The sequence below is a fragment of the Oncorhynchus masou genome, chromosome 13 (genome assembly GCF_036934945.1).
Source record: "Oncorhynchus masou masou isolate Uvic2021 chromosome 13, UVic_Omas_1.1, whole genome shotgun sequence".
NCBI lineage: Eukaryota > Metazoa > Chordata > Actinopteri > Salmoniformes > Salmonidae > Oncorhynchus > Oncorhynchus masou.
In genome coordinates, this window is record NC_088224.1 from 61515727 (window position 1) to 61539811 (window position 24085).

At 42.3% G+C, this 24085-nt stretch overlaps 1 protein-coding gene across 1 annotated transcript in view; it reads left to right on the top strand.

Annotated features, from left to right (window-relative positions):
• Positions 1-24085, top strand: part of LOC135552777 (multiple epidermal growth factor-like domains protein 6) — a 101483-nt gene that overhangs the window by 74524 nt on the left and 2874 nt on the right. Inside the window, exons 23-34 of the mRNA XM_064984605.1 lie at positions 10693-10821; positions 11933-12061; positions 12435-12563; positions 12802-12930; positions 13326-13454; positions 13770-13898; positions 14476-14607; positions 19006-19134; positions 20842-20970; positions 21788-21916; positions 22558-22686; positions 22994-23122. Of these exons, the coding sequence (XP_064840677.1) occupies positions 10693-10821; positions 11933-12061; positions 12435-12563; positions 12802-12930; positions 13326-13454; positions 13770-13898; positions 14476-14607; positions 19006-19134; positions 20842-20970; positions 21788-21916; positions 22558-22686; positions 22994-23122 (1551 nt within the window). The remainder of the gene's footprint in view (positions 1-10692; positions 10822-11932; positions 12062-12434; positions 12564-12801; positions 12931-13325; positions 13455-13769; positions 13899-14475; positions 14608-19005; positions 19135-20841; positions 20971-21787; positions 21917-22557; positions 22687-22993; positions 23123-24085) is intronic.

Genomic DNA, 24085 nt, shown 5'->3' on the forward strand with positions numbered 1-24085 from the left:
TTTTGCATTGTTGCCAAAAAGTTCAATTTTTGTTTCATCTGACCAGAGCACCTTCTTCCACATGTTTGGTGTGTCTCCCAGGTGGCTTGTGGCAAACTTTAAACAACACTTTTTATGGATATCTTTAAGAAATGGCTTTCTTCTTGCCACTCTTCCATAAAGGCCAGATTTGTGCAATATACGACTGATTGTTGTCCTATGGACAGAGTCTCCCACCTCAGCTGTAGATCTCTGCAGTTCATCCAGAGTGATCATGGGCCTCTTGGCTGCATCTCTGATCAGTCTTCTCCTTGTATGAGCTGAAAGTTTAGAGGGACGGCCAGGTCTTGGTAGATTTGCAGTGGTCTGATACTCCTTCCATTTCAATATTATCGCTTGCACAGTGCTCCTTGGGATGTTTAAAGCTTGGAAAATATTTTTGTATCCAAATCCAGCTTTAAACTTCTTCACAACAGTATCCCGGACCTGCCTGGTGTGTTCCTTGTTCTTCATGATGCTCTCTGCGCTTTTAACGGACCTCTGAGACTATCACAGTGCAGGTGCATTTATACGGAGACTTGATTACACACAGGTGGATTGTATTTATCATCATTAGTCATTTAGGTCAACATTGGATCATTCAGAGATCCTCACTGAACTTCTGGAGAGAGTTTGCTGCACTGAAAGTAAAGGGGCTGAATAATTTTGCACGCCCAATTTTTCAGTTTTTGATTTGTTAAAAAAGTTTGAAATATCCAATAAATGTCGTTCCACTTCATGATTGTGTCCCACTTTTTGTTGATTCTTCACAAAAAAATATAGTTTTATATCTTTATGTTTGAAGCCTGAAGTGTGGCAAAAGGTTGCAAAGTTCAAGGGGGCCGAATACTTTCGCAAGGCACTGTACTTACGTATCAAAAGTAAAAGTGAAAATCATTTCAAATTGCGTATATTTAGCAAACCACACATTTGGTTTTGTTATTTACGGATAGCCAGGGGCACACTCCAACATGCAGACATAATTTACAAACAAAGCATTTGTGTTTGTGTGTCTGCCAGATCAAAGGCAGTAGGGATTACCAAGGATGTTCTCTTTATAAGTGCGTGAATTGGACCATTTTCCTGTCCTGCTAAGCATTCACAATGTAGCGAGTACTTTTGGGTGTAAGGGAAAATGTATGGAGTAAAAAGTACATTATTTTCATTAGGAATGTTTATTTTTTATTTTTTTATTTCACCTTTATTTAACCAGGTAGGCTAGTTGAGGACAAGTTCTTATTTACAACTGCGACCTGGCCAAGATAAAGCCTAGCAGTTCGACATGTATAGCAACACAGAGTTACACATGGAATAAACAAACATACAGTCAATAATACAGTAGAAAAAGTCTATATACACTGTGTGCAAATGAGGTAAGGCAATAAATAGGCCACGGTGGCGAAGTAATTACAATATACCAATTAAACACTGGAGTGATTGATGTGCAGAAGATGAATGTGCAAGTAGAGATACTGGGGTGCAAAGGAGCAAGATAAATAAATACAGTATGGGGATGAGGTAGTTGGATGGGCTATTTACAGATGGGCTATGTACAGGTGCAGTGATCTGTGAGCTGCTCTGACAGCTGGTGCTTACAGCTAGTGAGGGAGATATGAGTTGCCAGCTTCAGTGATTTTTGCAGTTCGTTCCAGTCATTGGCAGCAGAGAACTGGAAGGAAAGGCGGCCAAAGTAGGAATTGTCTTTGGGGGTGACTAGTGAGACATACAGTTGAAGTCGGAAGTTTACATATACTTTGTTTGGAGTCATTAAAACTAGTTTTTCAACCTCTCCACAAATTTCTTGTTAACAAACTAAAGTTTTGGCAAGTCGGTTAGGATATCTACTTTGTGCATGACAAGTCATTTTTCCAACAATTGTTTACAGACAGATTATTTCACTTATAATTCATTATATCACAATTCCAGTGGGTCAGAAGTTTACATACACTTCGTTGACTGTGCCTTTACACAGCTTGGAAAATTCCAGAAAATGATGTCACGGCTTTAGAAGCTTCTGATAGGCTAATTGACATCATTTGAGTCATTTGGAGGTGTACCTGTGGATGTATTTCAAGGCCTACCTTCAAACTCAGTGCCTCTTTGCTTGACATCATGGGAAAATCAAATGAAATCAGCCAATCAGCCAATCACCTCAGAAATAGAATTGTAGACCTCCACAAGTCTGAGAGCAATATCCAAAATGACTGAAGGTACCACGTTCATCTGTACAAACAATAGTACACATGTATAAACACCATGGGACCATGCAGCCGTCATACCGCTCAGGAAAGAGACGCATTCTGTTTCCTAGAGATTAACGTATTTTGGTGCGAAAAGTGCAAATCAATCCCAGAACAACAGCACAGAACCTTGTGAAGACGCTGGAGGAAACAGGTACAAAAGTATCTATATCCAGAGTAAAACGAGTCCTATATCAACATAACCTGAAAGGCCACTCATCATGGAAGCCACGGCTCCAAAAGATCCTACTTTTTGGAGAAATGTCCTTTGGTCTGATGAAACAAAAATAGAACTGTTTGGCCATAATGTCCATTGTTATGTTTGGAGGAAAAAGGGGGAGGGCTTGCAAGCCGAAGAACACCATCCCATCCGTGAAGCACGGGGGTGGCAGCATCATGTTGTGGGGGTGCTTTGCTGCAAGAGGGACTGGTGCACTTCATAAAATGGATGGCATCATGAGGTAGGAAAATTATGTGGATATATTGAAGCAACATCTCAAGACATCAGTCAGAAAGTTAAAGCTTGGTCGCAAATGGGTCTTCCAAATAGACAATGACCCCAAGCATACTTCCAAAGTTGTGGCAAAATGGCTTAAGGACAACAAACTAAAGGTATTGGAGTGGCCATCACAAAGCCCTGACCTCAATCCTATAGAAAATCTGTGGGCAGAACCAAAAAAGCGTGTGCGAGTAAGGAGGCCTACAAACCTGACTCAGTTACACCAGCTCTGTCAGGAATGGGCCAAAATTCACCCAACTTACTGTGGGAAGCTTGTGGAAGGCTACCCAAAACATTTGACCCAAATTAAACAATTTAAAGGCAATGCTACCAAATACTAATTGAGTGTATGTAAACTTCTGACCAACTGGGAATGTGATGAAATAAATAAAAGCTGAAATAAACTATTCTCTACTATTGTTCTGACATTTCACATTCTTAAAATAAAGTGGTGATCCTAACTGACCTAAGACAGGGAATTTTTACTAGGATTAAATGTCAGGAATTGTGACAAACTGAGTTGAAATGTATTTGGCTAAGGTGTATGTAAACTTCCGACTTCAACTTTACCTGCTGGAGCACGTGCTGCAGGTGGATGCTGCTATGTTGGAAACTGTAGTGAAGTAGTGAAGTAAAAGTAAAAGTTGTCAAAAATATAAATAGTAAAGTACAGATACCCCCCAAAAACTACTTATGTAGTACTTTAAAGTATTTCTACTTAAAGTACTTTCCACCACTGACTATTGTATTGGTTCCTCCTATATCGGTCTAATTTTTTGTTATTCTAGCTGTAATAACTACTTTAATGATTAAGGTTTGACCGTTTGTTTTTAGATCATCATACTACCTTGCAACTGAGTAGGTATCCCCTTTCCCTTTCTCTAGAATCTGTTTTGCCACTCACCGTGGTTTAGTTTTAATCTACCAAGGTAACTTTTCCAGTGAAAAGTCCTGTGTTAGACTCTGGAGGGCGCTGGTGGATGTCTGATGGTCCCTGTGCAGATTCTCACACACATAGTCCAATTACAGTAAAACAAAACCAACTATATGTGCATATTCCAGAGTAGCTGGTCTCAAGCATGACTAACTCATTGATTTGATTTTGATTAGGCTTTGGCGGAAACGGTCTAATGTAAATGTGTGGTGTTAGATGTAAGTTACCAGTGGTGTAAAATATAGCCTGCTTCATGCGTGAATCACTGTCTTGTCACATTATATCATAAGATACATTAACACACACCATTCTGACCTGTAGGATTGAACATTTCTAGCCATTACAAGCCAATGGTTTCCAACATCATAGACATCAGCCTTAATTGAAATGACCATGGAAACTAAAATATATATATTCTCACTCACTCACTCACTCACTCACTCACTCACTCACTCACTCACTCACTCACTAACTCACTCACTCACTCACTCACTGTTCTGTTTCTAAAGTCTTCCCCTGCCCTTAAATAAGGTGTCCAGTTTCCCCATATTGTACAGGGGCCTCTTCCTTTAGGAGCAGTCAAGAAGTGATTTGTACAAGGCAACGAGGGCCAGAGTCTCCCCTTCCATGTCTCTCTGTCTGTCTGGCTGTGTGGTCTCCTGCCTTGGTTTATAGGCTGACAGGACACAGCGCTTTGACACACAGGCAGGGATCTGGAAATGATCCTCATTACTTCCTTAAAGGGGCAATCAGGGATTGGTATGGGTACATCCTTTTTATTTATTTTTTACTTTTGAATGAATGACATACAGCCCTTAATTCTTGAAGAATCTAACTTTTAAATGCATCATGAGCTTATTAGTTCAACTGTCAATATAAGATTGTTTTACTCCATTGTTTGTAATACCACATATCAAAGCATGGTTAAAACTATACTTTTGATCTATGGATGGCCATTCCTGACATCCATGAATTTGCGAGTGGTTACATTTTTCCAGCCCCATTGGTCAGTTGTTTACCAAAATAAGTGGTGGGGCCAGTTTGTTGTTTTTCAAATCCCAGATTTCCCCTTTAAAGTGCTGGTTTAAACAGTAATGTAGCTAGCAGCACACTAGCTGGTGGAGTGTGAGGACTCCCAGTACTGACAATAAACAGAAGCACAACAGGCACAGCACACAACTTAAACCTTGCATCCACAGTGGAAATAGCAGCACAGACCAGGCTAATATCAGATGACACTTCACTCTGGGATTTAGTGGAAACCAAGTGCCCTCTTCTGGTGGAAAGAAGGATTGGCGTTTGGCAACCTCAAACCAGGATCAAAATATCTATCTACATATTTGAAATGTGTATGTAAAGGAGAATTCAGAATTTTTAAAAATCCCCCTTCAAATTGCACACAGTTAATTAACCCATTTAGATCATCTGACGATTTGGTTGGTCTCCAATGTAAACTAAGTGCATTTTGTAAATTGATAAAGATAACTGATTTAAGCAATAAGTCACGGGGTGGTGTGGTATATGGCCAATATACCACGGCTATGCGTTTTGCCCAGATACAGCCCATAGCCGTGGTATATTGGCCATATACCACAAACCCCCAAGGTGCCATATTGCTATTATGAACTGCTTACCAACCTAATTAGAGCCGTAAAAATACATGTTTTGGCATACCTGTGATATACGATCTGATATACAACAGCTGTTAGCCAATCAGCATTCAGGGCTCGAACCACCCAGTTTATAAAACCCTATAACCCTGTAGCTGTGTTGCCTGAAGATTACAAAGGTTACCAAATTACTAGAGGTCTGCTGGCCAGACAAAATGGGCTGTGGTGGATGTCATGGTGAAATGTACCTCCCCATCAACTCACACCCTGGCATCAAACATGACATCAGTCTGGCATCTCTGCCAGCAGCCCAAGGTATAGAGCCATCTGACCAGATGTTGACCAAATACAACCAGTACTGTACCACCATCACAGAATGAAACAGTACACTGAAAATGTACTTCCTTCCTGAGTCTTTTGCGCTGCTGGGATTGTGTAAATAAAACTAGGCTGCATTACACACGGCAATGGATATTCTAACCTTGAGCCCCCGTCTGCTCTGCTCTTGCTGATCCAAACTTTTTGTTGCGCTGCCTGACCAATGGTGTGCTGTGTGGGCCTACAGTTGCAGTTCAGGAGAGACAAAGAATTCTTCCGAAATGTTTTTTTTGATTATTCCAGAAAATACTAATTGAAAATTGACAGTTTATGGTGTTGAAAGTAGGCAAATTTGAGAAGGCATAATTAATTACAACCGTCATTTTAATGAGACTTTACTAACAACAAGAGGGCTTTGTGTTGGAGCCTATTTCTTCCTATTTAAGAAATAAGACGTACCTGTTTGACAGAGGAAATTAGGCTTTTGGCTGCTATATCCATCGATTTCTCTGCCAATTCCTCCACCCACCATGCACTCTTTAAGTAGCCTACCTCCGTCTCAGTGAAGGGCTGTTAAATTAAAGCCCAGACTCGAATTGAGGGGATATGAGAGGGCATGCCACAGGCCTTCCTTATATTCTAGAAACTGGCAAAAAAGCACAGGCCCACCCCTTGTTAGCTTACGATTTTGAAGAAAATGAAATAGATCTGATTATATAAAGTGATCTATAACAAGGCTTTGGTCCGGAATGCTTTATGCTAGAAACAAAGCTGTAAAATACTGGTAAAAGACATGACTCCGTTGCATATGGGAATATTATTATTTTAGCGTTTCTTTGAGATTCTGAGGCCTTCTACAACCTTCTGTAGCCAAGAGGACAACGAATGGACTTTGCTTGGGAAGTAATCTAATTCTGTCATTGTAAATTGATTAAGCTATTCACTTTATGTGCAATAGAAGCTGTTTAAACCCAGACAGATTTTAGGGAAACACTTGTGACCTTCTCTCATTGGGTTAAGCCACGAAAGAAGAGTAGCCAGTAGTTAAAGCTTACAGTTTTCTGCGTTGGTAGGTCCTACTCTGTCTGGGGTTGGAAGGTAGCCTTAACTTTTGAAAGTACCATGCTCAGATTCCTAATGACGTCTCAGATTTAATTATTTGCAAACAAAACACACTGATTTGGCATTGGAGAAATATGATAAGATGAACACATAGGCCTCTCTCACTGTCCATTCTTAGCCTGTCATTTGTGTGGTATTAAAAAATTATATTAAAAATTCTGCCAATATGTCAAATTGCATATAATATTAATAAAAGGCTGTTTTTCACAGGCCTGAAAATACAATGACAGAATCACACAATGTTTTTACTATAAAGATCTTTCCACTCCTATTCTTGTCCACAGTGGTCTGTGAACCCACAACCTCCTGGCCCTCTGCGCTATAAACATTCCTGTGTTGCCATGTAATGCTTACAGGACGAAGAACAGTTTCTAAAACTGCATATCTAAGGCTCTGGTCTGTCCAAGAAGTGAGGGTAAATGGTAGGCATGTTCTCTGCTATCCACTTTGTTTTAATTATTATTTTGGGTTTAGGGGAGGGTCACTTGTTTTTTGTCTTCAAGTGTTCAGGGAGGGTTTAGGTCAAATATATTTACCTTAAGGGAGGTCCATCCATTTCCATTTCAGAGAGGTCCCATTTTATCCATGTAACCCTCATTATACATCAAGTTCACTCCCGAACAAGAACAGCCAAAGACAGAAAACTATGAGGTGTTTTGCTAAAACGTCTGTTCTCCTAGCAGTTCGCTATGGACTCGGGGCTCATGTACGACACACTTAGTGAACTCGCCCTGTCCGAGTGTAGCCTGTCTTGCCAGATCACACTGGCCTAATGATGAATAGGTCCTTTTCTTCATAAACAGAAACAAATAGAATAGAATAGTAGTAGGCTTATAGTACGTTTGCACCAAAAGCACCTCCTCAGTCATTTCTTATGAGCTTTTAGGGTACTCATTGTAGCCGAATAGTCTCAGTTTTTGATCCAGTGCAGCCAAAAGTCAACCGCGCGCAACACTAGGTAGGATATGCTTTGATTGAAACAAAATACAAGAAAGGCTAATAGTTTGTAACTCCATCGGCTCTAATTCACTTAGAAACAGTCATTCAATAAGATCTAAATGCATATTCCCACGAAACTGATTGAGGTCAGATGATTGGCATGCAGACGATTGGCAACGAGCTGCAAAAAATAACACTCAAACTGAAACGGGACAGTTTTATCTCCACATTCAAAGACTCAATCATAGACACTTTTACGGACACTTGTGGCTGCTTCACGTGATGTATTGTTGTTGTCTTCCTTTTTGCCCTTTGTGCTGTGCCTAACAATGTTTGTACCATGTTTGTGCTGCTACTGTGCCATGTTGTGCTACTGCCATGTTGTGTTATTACCGTGTTGTTGTCATGTTGTGTTGCTACCATGCTGTTTTGTCATGTGTTGCTGCCATGTTGTGTTGTTTTCTTAGGGCTCTCTTTATGCAATGTTGTGGTGTTTGCCTAGTTAAATAAAGGTTAAATTTAAAAAAGGTTGGACATTTCACGGATAAAACCTAAATAATTATAATTCACGATTGACAGTGATGGCCTATTGTGAAAATAGGTAAGATAAGACATTTCTTAATGTCATGTACACCAGATAGGTGCAGTGAAATGTGTTACTCTAGGTAGGCTTTTATTCTTTTAGAGGAGGGTGCATTTTATGCATATTATATAATGATGTTGCAACTGTTGGTACAAATATAATGCATCTGTCCCGTAGAAACTTTGATTGAGAAATTACGACATCATTGGAAGAAAAGTTTACGCTCCAGCACATAAAAAAAATAGCACTGTACCACAGACACACAGCACCACAGACACACAGCACCACAGACACACAGATGGATCCATGGCAGTATGTTCCCTCCTCAGGCTGTAATGAGACAGTATAACTTTATAGTAGAACCACCACAAAGGCAGATTACTGTGTCAGCGTGGGAAAATGTAGCATATTCCCCAGATCCATTTGTACGGTCTTGATTACTCCTATGCTTTGGTCATGTTTAGCATGGCAATGGCCATAGGTGTCGGCAAGACAGCACAAACAGATCTGGGACCAGGCTAAGAAAAAACGCACAGCGAGGCCAAAAGTCAGACTCTGTCTTAATGTATTTCCCAATAGAAGGCTAGGTACAACAGTACTACTCTATGTAAATGAGAGGAGTTATTTGGCATAGGGTCAACTGGAACAAGGGATATGTTCAGACTGGGAAGCAGCCAGTGCCAGGCTTCCCCACACACCACCAGGGCTGAAAGGAGGTGTGTCCTTCTGCATCTGTTAATCAATCAGAAACGCAGTCAAGCGAGCACAGCTTTTATCTAAACAAAGACATAAATGATGCTGTGCCTGTGTTGTAGTAACTGCTCTTAACATACAAACTGATAGTAAGTGTTGTCATTAGAGCTGTTGCTCTGTGATCTTGTACTTTTCAGTGACAAATTGAGCAATCAACGAGAATCGCAAAGTAAACACGGGCATTCCTGTCTGTTTCACGGTTTAGTTGAGCTTATAGGCAATGTTTACAGCACATTGGAAAAGCCCCCTCTACATCCCCCCCACACAGGGTTTTTCCATAACAGCCATGGTGGACCTGTTCTGGGCCATAGACAATGTCTTTACTAAACTCCATGGTTGTCCATTGACTCCACAGACATTTTCAACTATCAGCCCCCCCCCCCACTCTCTCTCTCAATGAATGGAAAACAGACCCAGGACACTGGCATTGCCGAACACCAGCAGTGGGAACAGGACTGTGTGTGTGTGTGTGTGTGTGTGTGTGTGTGTGTGTGTGTGTGTGTGTGTGTGTGTGTGTGTGTGTGTGTGTGTGTGTGTGTGTGTGTGTGTGTGTGTGTGTGTGTGTGTGTCGTGTGTGTGTGTGTGTGTGTGTGCGTGCGTGCGTGCGTGCGTGTGTGTGTGTGTGTGTGTGTGTGTGTGCCCGAATTGTGTCTATATGCAGTGGTGGAAAAAGTACCTATTTGTCATACTTGAGTAAAAGTAAAGATATTTTAAAGGAACGACTCAAGTAAAAGTGAAAGTCATCCAGTAAAATACTACTTGAGTAAAAGTCTAAAAGTATCTGGTTTTAAATATACTTAAGTATCAAAAGTAAAAGTATTCATAATTTCAAATTCCTTACATTATGCAAACCAGACGGCACAATTTGTTTATTTATGGATAGCCAAGGGCACGCTACAACACAAGGACATTAATTTACAAACAAAGCATTTGTTTATTGAGTCTGCAAGATCAGAGGCAGTAGGGATGACCAGGGATGTTCTCTTGATAAGTGTGTGAATTGGACCATTTTCCTGTCAACAAGTAACTAGTACATTTGGGTGTCAGGGAAAATGTATGGAGTAAATAGTACATTATTTTCTTTAGGAATGTGAAGTAAAAGTAATAGTTGGCAAAAACAGAAATAGTAAACAAAAGTACAGAATCCCCAGAAAACGTTAAAGTATTTTTACTTAAGTACTTTACACCACCGTGTATGTCTATGCACTATCTACTGTGTGTGCGTGCGCAGTAACCTGGCTTTGTTTTGGGGCTGGGTTCCTAGGCCTTGACGACAGGCCTGTGGACTCAGCAGGTGCTCTAATTACCAGTCCTCGGTGTGTGTGTGTGCCCCTTTCTCCCACCCCCTCTGGGGGGCGGCCCGGCCCCCGTGTCTCCGCAGGCTTTGATGTGGCACGGACACTCCTCACATGTGGGACATGAGCTCACTTAACAAATGCAGACACTCCACAAATGAACAGCTAGACCAGGGTACTGCAATTTGATATGGTATTTTTGGTAGGTGGTAAGACAGAGATGAGAGAGGTCAGACAGAGAGAGAAAGAGAGAGAGAAAGAGACAGAGAAAGACACAGAAAGAGAGAGAGGGAGAGTTGGCATCCTAACCCTTTTCCTTCCCTCTGTATGTGTGTAAAGCTGGAAGGCCCTTACCAGAGGGTGTTTTATCTTGGCTTGCAGTGTGCCCGGACGGGTTTTACGGTCTTGACTGTGGCCAGATGTGCGAGTGCAGGAACGGTGCCCGCTGCCACCACATCACAGGAGCCTGCCTCTGCACCCCTGGCTGGTCGGGACCACACTGCATTCTGGGTATGGAAGCCACATCATTAAAACGGGGTGTGAGGGAGCCTCTACCAGTCCATCACAGCCTCCTCTCACCCTAAATACCATCTCCCATGTGTTCGAGAACAATTATCTGTTTAATGATACCCTGCCAATTCCTTTTTTAGGGATGCGTAAGGGGTGGGAGGGATGTAGGGGGGCTGATAGGATACCCCTCCAGCGTACACCGTTAATTGGGTCAGATTCTGGATAAATGCATCCACGTGTTTATAGCAATGCATTTAAAGGAGTTACTTGGCAAAGCTCTTTTAGGAGCATCAGTTTTACCCTCGGTACTCTCATGCAAAGTCTCTATCCGCTGCTCCACAAAGTCTTCATGCCGTTTTAATGGATCTAGTGAAATACCCTCTTAAAGACCAGACTATGTCCTTCTCAAGTCTTATTCGAGAGGGCCTGGTCTCCCCAAAGCATGTTTTGTGGTCCTGGTGACCCAAAGCCAAGAGTCAGCCCAAACCCACTTGCGTGACTTAATGTAATTTCATTTCAGACATCGATCATTAGTGACTAGTTTAGATAGGTAAAGTAAACGTGATCTATGCAAACGCGAAAATATATATTGGCCATATCTCAAGCAAGAAATACAAGGCAAATACATTCAAGCCATATCTCTCCATAGAGCAGGCATGTTTGTGCTTTAGTCAACCGCTCCATCGTGTCCCTTTTCATTCTTATGTATATGTTAGACAATGAATGACAAAAGGAATTGGCTAAACCACATCATTTCCCGTTACATAAATCTGATCACCATGTTGCAGGATTACATTCCTGCAATGCAGTATATTTAAACTTGTAGTGTGTTTGAGGTTTTAAAAGGCTTCTGAAGTATGGCATTTCAGACTTGACATTCCCTTTATGAAGAATGTATCGTCCCCTACAAACATGTCCATTAATTATAATCCACATAATAATTCACATTTCCTGTTGCTGAAAGATTATTTTCCTCCTGTAGCAATCTTGTTCAAATTAAGATCCCACATGTATTTATCTGTGTCGAGCAGACCACTTCATGTTGAGTGCTATAAAATGCTGACTTGTATTTAAGTATATGACTCTGTATCCTGTCCTGTGTGGGGGGCAGCCTGCCCTGAGGGTGGTTTCGGGAAGGACTGCAGCCGGAGCTGTGAGTGTCAGAACGGGGCCACCTGTGACCACGTCAGCGGCCGCTGCAGCTGTGGAGCCGGATGGACCGGAGCCAGCTGCCAAGAGGGTGAGTGGCTCATCGGTCAACCCAGTATAGGGCCCAGCCTGACCTTAAACTAACCTTAACCTAACCCAGGACATAAGGAGCTCTGCATGGAACTGAAATCTATCTTCCACCAGAATATCTTACGTAAAACATTCCCGAAAACAGTGATGGGTGATTACTATCGATTTTATTCCAATTACGATGAAATATCACAACAGTTGGTGAGTGTATGAATACACTGTTTATTGTATGTGTGTTTGGTCGGTGTAAGTTGTTTTAGAACAAACTCAGTGCAGCCTAACTGAATCTGAATCATAATTTCTATATGTCTGAATCGTATTGAACAATGACATCCACTTATTAAACTTCTGTCTGTGTGTGTTACTGTGTTCAGCCTGTTCTGCTGGGAGGTATGGAGAGGACTGTTCCCAGCTGTGTCTGTGCCAGCATGGAGGTTTCTGTGACAGCGTGACTGGCCAGTGTTCCTGCCCCAGAGGATGGACCGGAGCAGCCTGCGAGCTGGGTGAGTCCCCCCCTCTGTCCCTGGAGGTCAGATCAACCAGAGGAGTGAGGGCATTCATAGCTGTACTCACCTTGGTCCAAATCTAACCTGGGATCGAATTACTGTGCAAAACTCCCATTGACATCATTGCATGATTTACTAGAAAGCCAGAGTCAGGAACATGGTTTCCTAGTTAGGATTCCGCTCATTGTGTGGTGGATATGTGTGATCTGAGGCCTCTGTTCTCTGCCTCTCCTAGACTGTGGGGAGGGGCACTATGGAGAGGGGTGCACACAAACCTGCAGCTGTCAGAACGGAGGGACATGTGACAGAGTGACTGGGGGGTGTAGCTGTCCCCCTGGCTGGACTGGAGAGCACTGTCAGACAGGTGACCTGTGACATCACTGCTTCCAAATGCAAGGGATGCATCCCAATAGTTTAGACTGGGTCCCTACATCATCTCTTTGGATCGGTGAAAGCAATCTGTCAGAAGCCAATGTAGAGATATGTTTTTTGCTACCCTGTTCTTGCAGATCAGTGTTGATGAAGGAAAGGAGTTGAGGAAAGAAAGCCACTAATGACTATTGAGATATACTCAAATGCCTCTTTCCTCCTCCAATTGGGTCATGTTCTGAAGGGAGAAAACGTTTTGAAACATAATAAAATGGGAAAGTCCTACCTGTACTTGTCCAAAAAGAACACAGATTTTCGTTTTCAGACCATTTCTAAAACATATTGCTACGTTGTGCCCTACTGAACACCACCCATGTGTCTGTGCTGCAGCGTGTCCAGGCGGTCTCCATGGAGAAGGGTGTGAGCAGAGGTGTCAGTGCGACCACGGGACAAGCTGCCACCATGTGACAGGCAGGTGTGAATGTCACCCAGGATGGAGAGAGGCCCGGTGCGACAAACGTGAGTGTGACTTGGACAGGGGCCAGAAAGGGCCACTTTGGAAACAACACATCAAGTCATGCATTCTTTTGTTTTACTATGAGAGTTCAATTACCAAAGAAAAAAGTGTTACGTTACTTTTTAAAATCAATCCGTTTTATTCGAATACATACCTGGGACTGAGATAGATACATTCAGTTTGTGGTTAAATCACAAATTGTCATTATAAGGAGGGTTCATCTTTATTTAATCAAGACAGTTGTACACATAACAAACTATTCACTGTTTAAAGTGAATATACCTTAGTTAGTGATGAATGTGTGTGATGTGCCCCAGCCTGCCTGCCTGGGGTCTACGGTGCTTCCTGTGCCCAGCGGTGTCAGTGTCAGTCTGGGGTGTCCTGCCACCACGTTACTGGGACATGTGGCTGCCCTGCTGGTCTCACTGGGAACGGCTGTGAGGAGAGTAAGAGCACATCACTATCACGTACCACCCTCTCTTTAAAACACACACACCCCACACCATCCCGCCTCTCCTCTCCCCCCTCTCCCTCACACACTCAGCAGACATCTGATAAACGTTACACTCGGGTTGCCAAGTAAAACAAGAGACATTGTTTTTGTCTCCTGGGTGGATAAGGGCATTTGGAAGGCAGACATGCATAATGACAGCGCTGTAATTGCCTCTTTAGTCTGGAGTGGTTTCTTATCTGTCCTACACGCTGCCTCAGTAAGTGCTGTGGTTTCAGCGGAGAGAGAGGGAGAGAAAAAACATGTTTGTTTCATAGATTTATCTTCCCTTGTGTGAGTATCTGAGTCTGTGAACTACTGCATTGTCTGAGTGTGAATGGGTATTTGAATGTGAGTGAGTGCTTACATTATATTATGTCTGCAACAGAGATTGGGTTTGGAAATCCATGTACAAGCATACATACACCATTTTGAATGTTGTAGTGCATGCGTGTGCATGCGTGTGCGCGCGCATGCGTACCTCTATGTCCATCTCCTCCAGTCTTTATTGTACATGCTTGTGTCTCCTGCAGTGTGTCCATCAGGTGTGTTCGGGCTGAACTGTAGCCAGATGTGCCAGTGTTCTGGGGACCATGAGCAGTGTCACCCTGTCACTGGAAGGTGTACCTGTCTACCTGGTTACTACGGCAACCGTTGTGAACTCAGTAAGTAGTGACTACTGTTGGGTAGTATACTGCTGTGAACAGATTTTTGTTTTAAATTATTACGTGGCTTCAACAATGGAATCGCAGTGCACTATGCAAAGACTGAGTTTGAATAGGTGTACTGTCTGTCTTTGTCTGTCTGCCCCTGTCTCACTTTCTCTGTCTCGCTCTCTCTTTTGTCTCTCTCGCTCTTCGTTTCTTCGTGCAGGACAGACTAAAAATAGCTCCGGGTTAATTTATGGTTGCGGTAACTGTAAACTCTGATTGGTGATTCATTTGTATTTTGGTCCATTAACATTAGTATTTTCAAAAAGTACAAATTAAAATGTGTTTGTTAGTTTATCATACCCACTCTTTTGAAATACACAATTTAAAAGCCAAATTCATAAAGAATAATACGCAGTAACAATATGCAGTAACTTACTTTGAAGAGATGGTGATTGGGTCTAAATCGGTATTTAAAAGTCAGTGTCCTTGTCTTTAACTGCCATTTCCCTGAAAGTCAGACTCTTCCCACTAGCAAACACATTTTTCTTAGCTTGTGCCTGTGCAAAAACAAATCAGAGCAACTTTTTTCAAATCATCATTAGAGTTGCATCATGCAGCCTTTACAATGTATTAACAATTAAACATATAGCCCAATGTTTGTAAAACAACTAAAGTTACATTAGTAATGATAAATTAAGCACATAGTAGTACTTATTTCTTTGTTAACCGGTCAACACTGAATAGCTGCATGTGCGCACTCCCTCAAATCGTTTGGAGAAAATATCCTTTCTATTTTATTCACCTTTTTTAATTGTATTCTTCATACTATAAAATAATATAAAATAATGCCATGGAATTCTAAGCAAATCTTGTCTGCTAAATGAACTAGTGGAGTCCGGAGTGGCGCAGCGGTCTAAGGCACTGTATCTCAGTGCTTGAGGTGTCACTACAGACAGGTTCAAATCCAGGCTATATCACAACTGGCCGTTAATGGGAGTCCCATAGTGTGGCGCACAATTGGCCAAGGGTAGGCCATCATTGTAAATAAGAATTTGTTCTTAACTGACTTGCCTAGTTTAAAAAAATTAAAGCTGACATCCATATGGCATAGCCAGATCAGGACAACTGATCAGATGGAATTCTGTTCTTCTGAAAGAGACTACATTTTCTTCATATCATGTTTCTTTAGACCTGTCTAAAATAAATAATGGATTTATTGTGATGGTGTAGGCTATATTACATGGATTTATTAGACTATTAGATATCAGTGGCTTGTAGGCTATGTTTGGAAGCCAGGAGATGCTAAATGTGTTTATGTTACTTAATGGTCAATTACAGTGAGACCTACAGTTATTTGCTTGACAATCATCGGCTGACGAAATTTTGTGACCGCCACAGCCCTAGTAGCAATCAATAAAAACATGCAGTGTCTTCAGAAAGTATTCAACCTCTTGACCTTTTCCACATTTTGTTGTGTTACAAACTGGGATTAAAATGTATTTAATTGTCATTTTGGTCAACGATCTACACAATATACTCTAAGGTCAAAGTGGAAGAACATTTAGAAAATGTAAAAAGATTATGAAAATAAATCAATAATACATCTAATTTACATAAGTATTCAACCCCCTGAGTCAATACATGTTAGAATCACCTTTGGCAGTGATTACAGCTGTGAGTCTTTCTGGGTAAGTCTCTAAATGCTTTGCACAGCTGGATTGTACAATATTTGCATTTTTTTCTTTTTAATTCTTCAAGCTCTGTCAATTTGGTTGTTGATCAATTGATAGCCAGCAATTTTCAGCCAAGTCTTGCCATAGATTTTTAAGCTGATTTAAGTCCAACTGTGACTAGGCCACTCAGGAACATTCAATGTCATCTTGGTAAGCAACTCCAGTGTATATTTGGCCTTGTGTTTTAGGTTATTGTCCTGCTGAAAGGTGAATTTGTCTCCAAATGTCTGCTGGAAAGCAGGCTGAACCAGGTTTTCCTCTAGGATTTTGCCTGTGCTCTATTCTGTTTGATTCTCGGTAATGTGTTGGATTTGCCCCAAACATAACACTTTGTATTCAGGACAAGTTCCTTTCTTTTCCATATCTTATGCAATTTTACTTTAGTGCCTAATTGCAAACACAATGCATGTTTTTGAATATTGTTATTCTGTACATGATTCCTTTTCACTCTGTCATTTAGGTTAATTGTGTGTTCCCCTATCACAGCCGATTAAACTATGTAACTATTTTAAAATCACCATTGGCCTCATGGTGAAATCCCTGAGCAGTTTCCTGGGTATATTTATACACCATCCAAAGTGTAATTAATAACTTTACCATGGTCAAAGTGTTTTAAGCAAGTGTTTACTCCTGAACTTATTTAGGCTTGCCATAACTAAAGGGTTGAATACTTATTGACTTACTCCTTTGACATTATGGGGTATTGACATTATGGGGTATTGTGCATTGAGTATTGACATTATGGGGTATTGTGTGTTGGGTATTGACATTATGGGGTATTGTGCATTGAGTATTGACATTATGGGTTATTGTGCATTGAGTATTGACATTGTGGGGTATTGTGTGTTGAGTATTGACATTATGGGGTATTGTGTGTTGAGTATTGACATTATGGGGTATTGTGTGTTGAGTATTGACATTATGGGATATTGTGCGTTGAGTATTGACTTTATGGGTTATTGTGTGTTGAGTATTGACATTATGGGATATTGTGTGTTGAGTATTGACATTATGGGATATTGTGCGTTGAGTATTGACATTATGGGGTATTGTGTGTTGGGTATTGACTTTATGGGGTATTGTGTGTTGGGTATTGACATTATGGGATATTGTGCGTTGAGTATTGACATTATGGGGTATTGTGGGTTGGGTATTGACATTATGGGATATTGTGCGTTGAGTATTGACATTATGGGTTATTGTGTGTTGAGTGTTGACATTATGGGATATTGTGTGTTGAGTATTGACTTTATGGGGTATTGTGGGTTGGGTATTGACATTATGGGATATTGTGTGTTGAGTATTGACTTTATGGGGTATTGTGTGTTGGGTATTGACATTATGGGATATTGTGCGTTGAGTATTGACATTATGGGATATTGTGCGTTGAGTATTGACATTATGGGTTATTGTGCATTCAGTATTGACATTGTGGGGTATTGTGTGTTGAGTATTGACATTGTGGGGTATTGTGCGTTGAGTATTGACATTATGGGTTATTGTGCATTGAGTATTGACATTATGGGGTATTGTGCGTTGAGTATTGACATTATAAGGTATTGTGCGTTGAGTATTGACATTATGGGTTATTGTGTGTTGAGTATTGACATTATGGGATATTGTGTGTTGAGTATTGACTTTATGGGGTATTGTGGGTTGGGTATTGACATTATGGGATATTGTGTGTTGAGTATTGACTTTATGGGGTATTGTGTGTTGGGTATTGACATTATGGGATATTGTGCGTTGAGTATTGACATTATGGGATATTGTGTGTTGAGTATTGACTTTATGGGGTATTGTGTGTTGGGTATTGACATTATGGGATATTGTGTGTTGAGTATTGACATTATGGGATATTGTGCGTTGAGTATTGACATTATGGGTTATTGTGTGTTGAGTATTGACATTATGGGATATTGTGCGTTGAGTATTGACATTATGGGTTATTGTGTGTTGAGTATTGACATTATGGGGTATTGTGTGTTGAGTATTGACATTATGGGGTATTGTGTGTTGAGTATTGACATTATGGGTTATTGTGTGTTGAGTATTGACATTATGGGGTATTGTGTGTTGGGTATTGACTATATGGGGTATTGTGTGTTGAGTATTGACATTATGGGATATTGTGCGTTGGCCAGTGACATTTGTTTTGTTCTCAACTTAATCCATTTTAAATTCAGGCTGTCACACAACAAAATGAGTCAAGGGGTGTGAATATTTTCCGAAGGCACATATGGAATTGTTAATATGTTGTCAAATGTTTATTCTAGATGACACATAATAAAAAATGGTGGGAGGAATGGGCTTCCATAGTTTTACGTGGCTCAGTGCAGCTGACAGGCGGCAACTACTGCGACAATTTCAAAAAGTAACAGGCTGTTAGTTGCAAAACTAAATAAAACACATTTTAAATATATAAAAATGTCTATACATTTCAGCTGTTTCAAAAACGTTGTAGTTGCTATTACCATTTATACTGTAGTATGTTTGTTGTGTTGTGTTGTGGTCAACAAGAAGATTATGTTTACAGTGCTGTCGGGCGAGCACTCAAGACGTCATCATTTCGCAAGTTTACCCAACAGTATTGACTCTCGAGATACAATAGCTCTTGAGAACCTCTTGAAAATGTTAAAACAGCCTCTGTCTCTGTCTCTCTCTCTCCCTACCCCAGTGTGTCGAGAGGGATCATATGGGCCAAACTGCAAGGCCAGATGTAAATGCAACAATGGCGGTCGCTGTGACACCAAGACAGGGACCTGTGAGTGCCCACCTGGCTTCCTAGGAGCTGACTGCAGCATTGGTAAGTCTGCAGCCCACCTGGCTTCCTAGGAGCTGACTGCAGCATTGGTAAGTCTGCAGCCCACCTGGCTTCCTAGGAGCTGACTGCAGCATTGGTAAGTCTGCTGCCCACCTGGCTTCCTAGGAGCTGACTGCAGCATTGGTAAGTCTGCAGCCCAGCTGGCTTCCTAGGAGCTGACTGCAGCATTGGTAAGTCTGCAGCCCACCTGGCTTCCTAGGAGCTGACTGCAGCATTGGTAAGTCTGCAGCCCACCTGGCTTCCTAGGAGCTGACTGCAGCATTGGTAAGTCTGCTGCCCACCTGGCTTCCTAGGAGCTGACTGCAGCATTGGTAAGTATGCTGCCCACCTGGCTTCCTAGGAGCTGACTGCAGCATTGGTAAGTCTGCAGCCCACCTGGCTTCCTAGGAGCTGACTGCAGCATTGGTAAGTCTGCAGCCCACCTGGCTTCCTAGGAGCTGACTGCAGCATTGGTAAGTCTGCTGCCCACCTGGCTTCCTAGGAGCTGACTGCAGCATTGGTAAGTATGCTGCCCACCTGGCTTCCTAGGAGCTGACTGCAGCATTGGTAAGTATGCTGCCCACCTGGCTTCCTAGGAGCTGACTGCAGCATTGGTAAGTCTGCTGCCCACCTGGCTTCCTAGGAGCTGACTGCAGCATTGGTAAGTCTGCAGCCCACCTGGCTTCCTAGGAGCTGACTGCAGCATTGGTAAGTCTGCAGCCCACCTGGCTTCCTAGGAGCTGACTGCAGCATTGGTAAGTCTGCTGCCCACCTGGCTTCCTAGGAGCTGACTGCAGCATTGGTAAGTCTGCAGCCCACCTGGCTTCCTAGGAGCTGACTGCAGCATTGGTAAGTCTGCTGCCCACCTGGCTTCCTAGGAGCTGACTGCAGCATTGGTAAGTCTGCAGCCCACCTGGCTTCCTAGGAGCTGACTGCAGCATTGGTAAGTCTGCAGCCCACCTGGCTTCCTAGGAGCTGACTGCAGCATTGGTAAGTCTGCAGCCCACCTGGCTTCCTAGGAGCTGACTGCAGCATTGGTAAGTCTGCTGCCCACCTGGCTTCCTAGGAGCTGACTGCAGCATTGGTAAGTCTGCAGCCCACCTGGCTTCCTAGGAGCTGACTGCAGCATTGGTAAGTCTGCAGCCCACCTGGCTTCCTAGGAGCTGACTGCAGCATTGGTAAGTCTGCAGCCCACCTGGCTTCCTAGGAGGTGACTGCAGCATTGGTAAGTCTGCAGCCCACCTGGCTTCCTAGGAGCTGACTGCAGCATTGGTAAGTCTGCAGTCCACCTGGCTTCCTAGGAGCTGACTGCAGCATTGGTAAGTCTGCAGCCCACCTGGCTTCCTAGGAGCTGACTGCAGCATTGGTAAGTCTGTAGCCCACCTGGCTTCCTAGGAGCTGACTGCAGCATTGGTAAGTCTGCAGCCCACCTGTCATGGGTGAAAATGAACAGTCTTTGACAAGTCATCTTCTGACTATGAATCAGTCTTCTATAAAGATTGAAGATATACAGAGTGTTCTGCTAGGAATCAGTCTGAAGACAGTTGGGACTAGACATGATTAGACAGATGAATGCGAGGGCTCCGTCACGCCTCTTCCACTTGTTGAGTCATTCCTAATCAGTGATTACTTTAAGGAAGGGAGGAAGAAAAGATGCTGCACTTTTAAATCATTTGAATGGTGCCTTCATGTCTTTCTTCGTACTGACAGGTTGTCCGGCTGGGCGCTATGGGAAGGACTGTGCCCGTCTGTGTTCTTGTGGGGAGAGAGGGCAGTGCCACCCTGTGACCGGGAGGTGTATCTGCGCCCCAGGCCAAATCGGGCAGTCCTGCCATCAAGGTAATAATTACTTTTACCTCATAACTAACCTTATGTCTATGGGCCATTGAGGATGTAAAGACCAGCTTTTGGTCCCAATCCGTCACTGTTTGTCATGCACCAGTAAATGTTTGTAGCAGGCTATGATCTCATCAAGAACACAGAGTCTGATTGGCAACTGGGAATCCACCAACCCAACCAACCAACCAACCAAATTAGCTTTCAATATGTATTTAGTTAACAAATTCTCAATTTCCTCAGTAAAAAAAGTATCAATAATCAGAGGCTCTTATTTTCCTTGAGAACAGAGGTGGGGTTCTTGAGTTGACCTAATCTCGCCGTTTATCAGCAGTTCCTCTGGACTGCAAACGGGGGTTTCCATCCATTCTAGACGATGGTGTTCGTAAGCACTCTGCTCTCCTAGTGCGCACCATACGTCTGTGGATGTGCCACTGCTTATGTTCCTGTGTTGAATGTTTACAGAGACCTATAAGTAGCTCGTTTTCCATGTTCCGTGTCGATGGCGTTGGCGAGGAAACAAATAAATAAACAGGGGAATCAAAGTGATTCGCTTATTGTTTTCCCAATCTAAATTACCCAGAGAAACATGATTATTCTTTTATATCGCTGCCAAGGGAGACCACTTTGCCATCTCGCTAATTAACTGTTTCTTAAATAAACGTGTGCTTGTATGTTGCTGTTTGTGTGTGTATGTTTAACTGTTTGGTAGGCTCACTGCTGGCTGGGTGGCTAAAGAACAGAACTACATGTCATGCTGGCCTTGGTAGTGCTGTGATGATGATGATTACTACTATCTAAAGCCCTGCTGTTCCTCCAGCCTGCCCTAGGGGGCGCTATGGCCTGCAGTGCAGGAACACATGTGTGTGTCAGAACGGAGCGCTGTGTGAGCCCAGGGACGGGAGCTGCAGGTGTGGGCTGGGCTGGACGGGACCACGCTGTGAGACAGGTAACATCAGGATAACGTCAACACAACATCAGGATAATGTCAGTATTACGTTAGGTTTAAAGTAGCCTGGCAGGGCAAAGGGTCAGCGGAGTTTAAAAGTGGTTCAGTACTACATTAGTTTATCCTGTAGGAGTATTGTCAACAAGTCTGCCTGTTCTTGAAGTTGCTTTGTTGAAGTTAAAGTTTTGTTACTCTCTTTGTTACAACATGGAAACAATGTTCGATGACCCAACAGCCATGACAAAACAATGAAGACTTGTGTTATTATGAATAGTAGCTACTATTGTAGCTACTACTGTGAGCACAGTAACTTCCCATTTCCCTGGTTTACAGTGTGTCTCTATGTTGATATTAGGTAATTCCACTGTTAATGTGTGCAGTATCAGTTACAAGTCACAGGAGGCTGCTGAGGGGAGGACGGCTCATAATAATGTCTGGAATGGAGTGGATCGAATGGTATCAAACCACGTTATGTGTTTGATACCATTGCATTTATTCCATTACAGCCATTACTATGAGCCCGTCCTCCACAATGAATGTGCCACCAGCCACCTGTGGTACACATACAGACAGAAGGTATGTTGGTTGTGAGTGTTGTGTTGTTGTTACTGTATGTCTCTACCATATGTCTGTTTGTCCAGCGTGTGTCCAGGGGAAATATGGACCGGACTGTGCACTGGACTGTCCCTGCCAGAACAACGGGACATGTGACCGCATCACTGGCTGCTGCAGCTGCACGGCCGGACACTACGGACACTCTTGTGAACACTGTACGTTGGATTTTTGTAATTATAGTTAGGGCAGGGAGTTTTTCCTCACCATGTGACCTGTCCAGGATAAACTCCTGACTCTGTATTTCTAATGAAAGAGCTGGGTTGTGTTCATGTGGGCACCCAACGTTTCAAAAAAGAAATTGTACAAAAAATGAGCGTTTCTTACTGGTAGTCCCTCCTTGTTTCAATCTGTTTTCTAACATTTGATGCCAATTGAACATGCCCCTGATTGTGATGATGGGTTGTGCTCTTGTATGAGACACTAACAACAAAGCCTTTTCCTGTGTTGTCACCCTGTCCCCAGTGTGTCCCTCAGGCTTCTTCGGACAGAACTGTGCCCGTCCGTGTGTTTGCCGAGCGGGACAGACATGTGATCATGTGACGGGCCGGTGTGTGTGTCTGCCTGGCTACCATGGTTCCCAGTGTCAGAGACGTGAGTACTGGATGACAGAGGAGAAGATCACACAATCTGATTCACACTCTGTTCTCATATAGAGACAGGAAGGTCAGCACTTCAGTTCTCTTTAATAACAGAAAAGCCATACGTGTGTGCATATTACAAACATACTGTATTGTGTGTGCATATTACACACATACTATATTGTGTGTGCATATTACAAACATACTGTATTGTGTGTGCATATTACACACATACTGTATTGTGTGTGCATATTACAAACATACTGTATTGTGTGTGCATATTACACACACTGTATTGTGTGTGCATATTACAAACATACTGTATTGTGTGTGCATATTACAAACATACTGTATTGTGTGTGCATATTACACACATACTATATTGTGTGTGCATATTACAAACATACTGTATTGTGTGTGCATATTACACACATACTGTATTGTGTGTGCATATTACAAACATACTGTATTGTGTGTGCATATTACACACACTGTATTGTGTGTGCATATTACAAACATACTGTATTGTGTGTGCATATTACAAACATACTGTATTGTGTGCGCATATTACAAACATACTGTATTGTGTGCGCATATTACAAACATACTGTATTGTGTGTGCATATTACAAACATACTGTATTGTGGGTGCATATTACAAACATACTGTATTGTGTGTGCATATTACAAACATACTGTATTGTGTGTGCATATTACACACATACTGTATTGTGTGTGCATATTACACATATACTGTATTGTGTGTGCATATTACACACACACTGTATTGTGTGTGCATATTACACACATATTGTATTGTGTGTGCAAATTACACACATACTGTATTGTGTGTGCATATTACACACATACTGTATTGTGTGTGCATATTACACACATACTGTATTGTGTGTGCATATTACACACATACTGTATTGTGTGTGCATATTACAAACATACTGTATTGTGTGTGCATATTA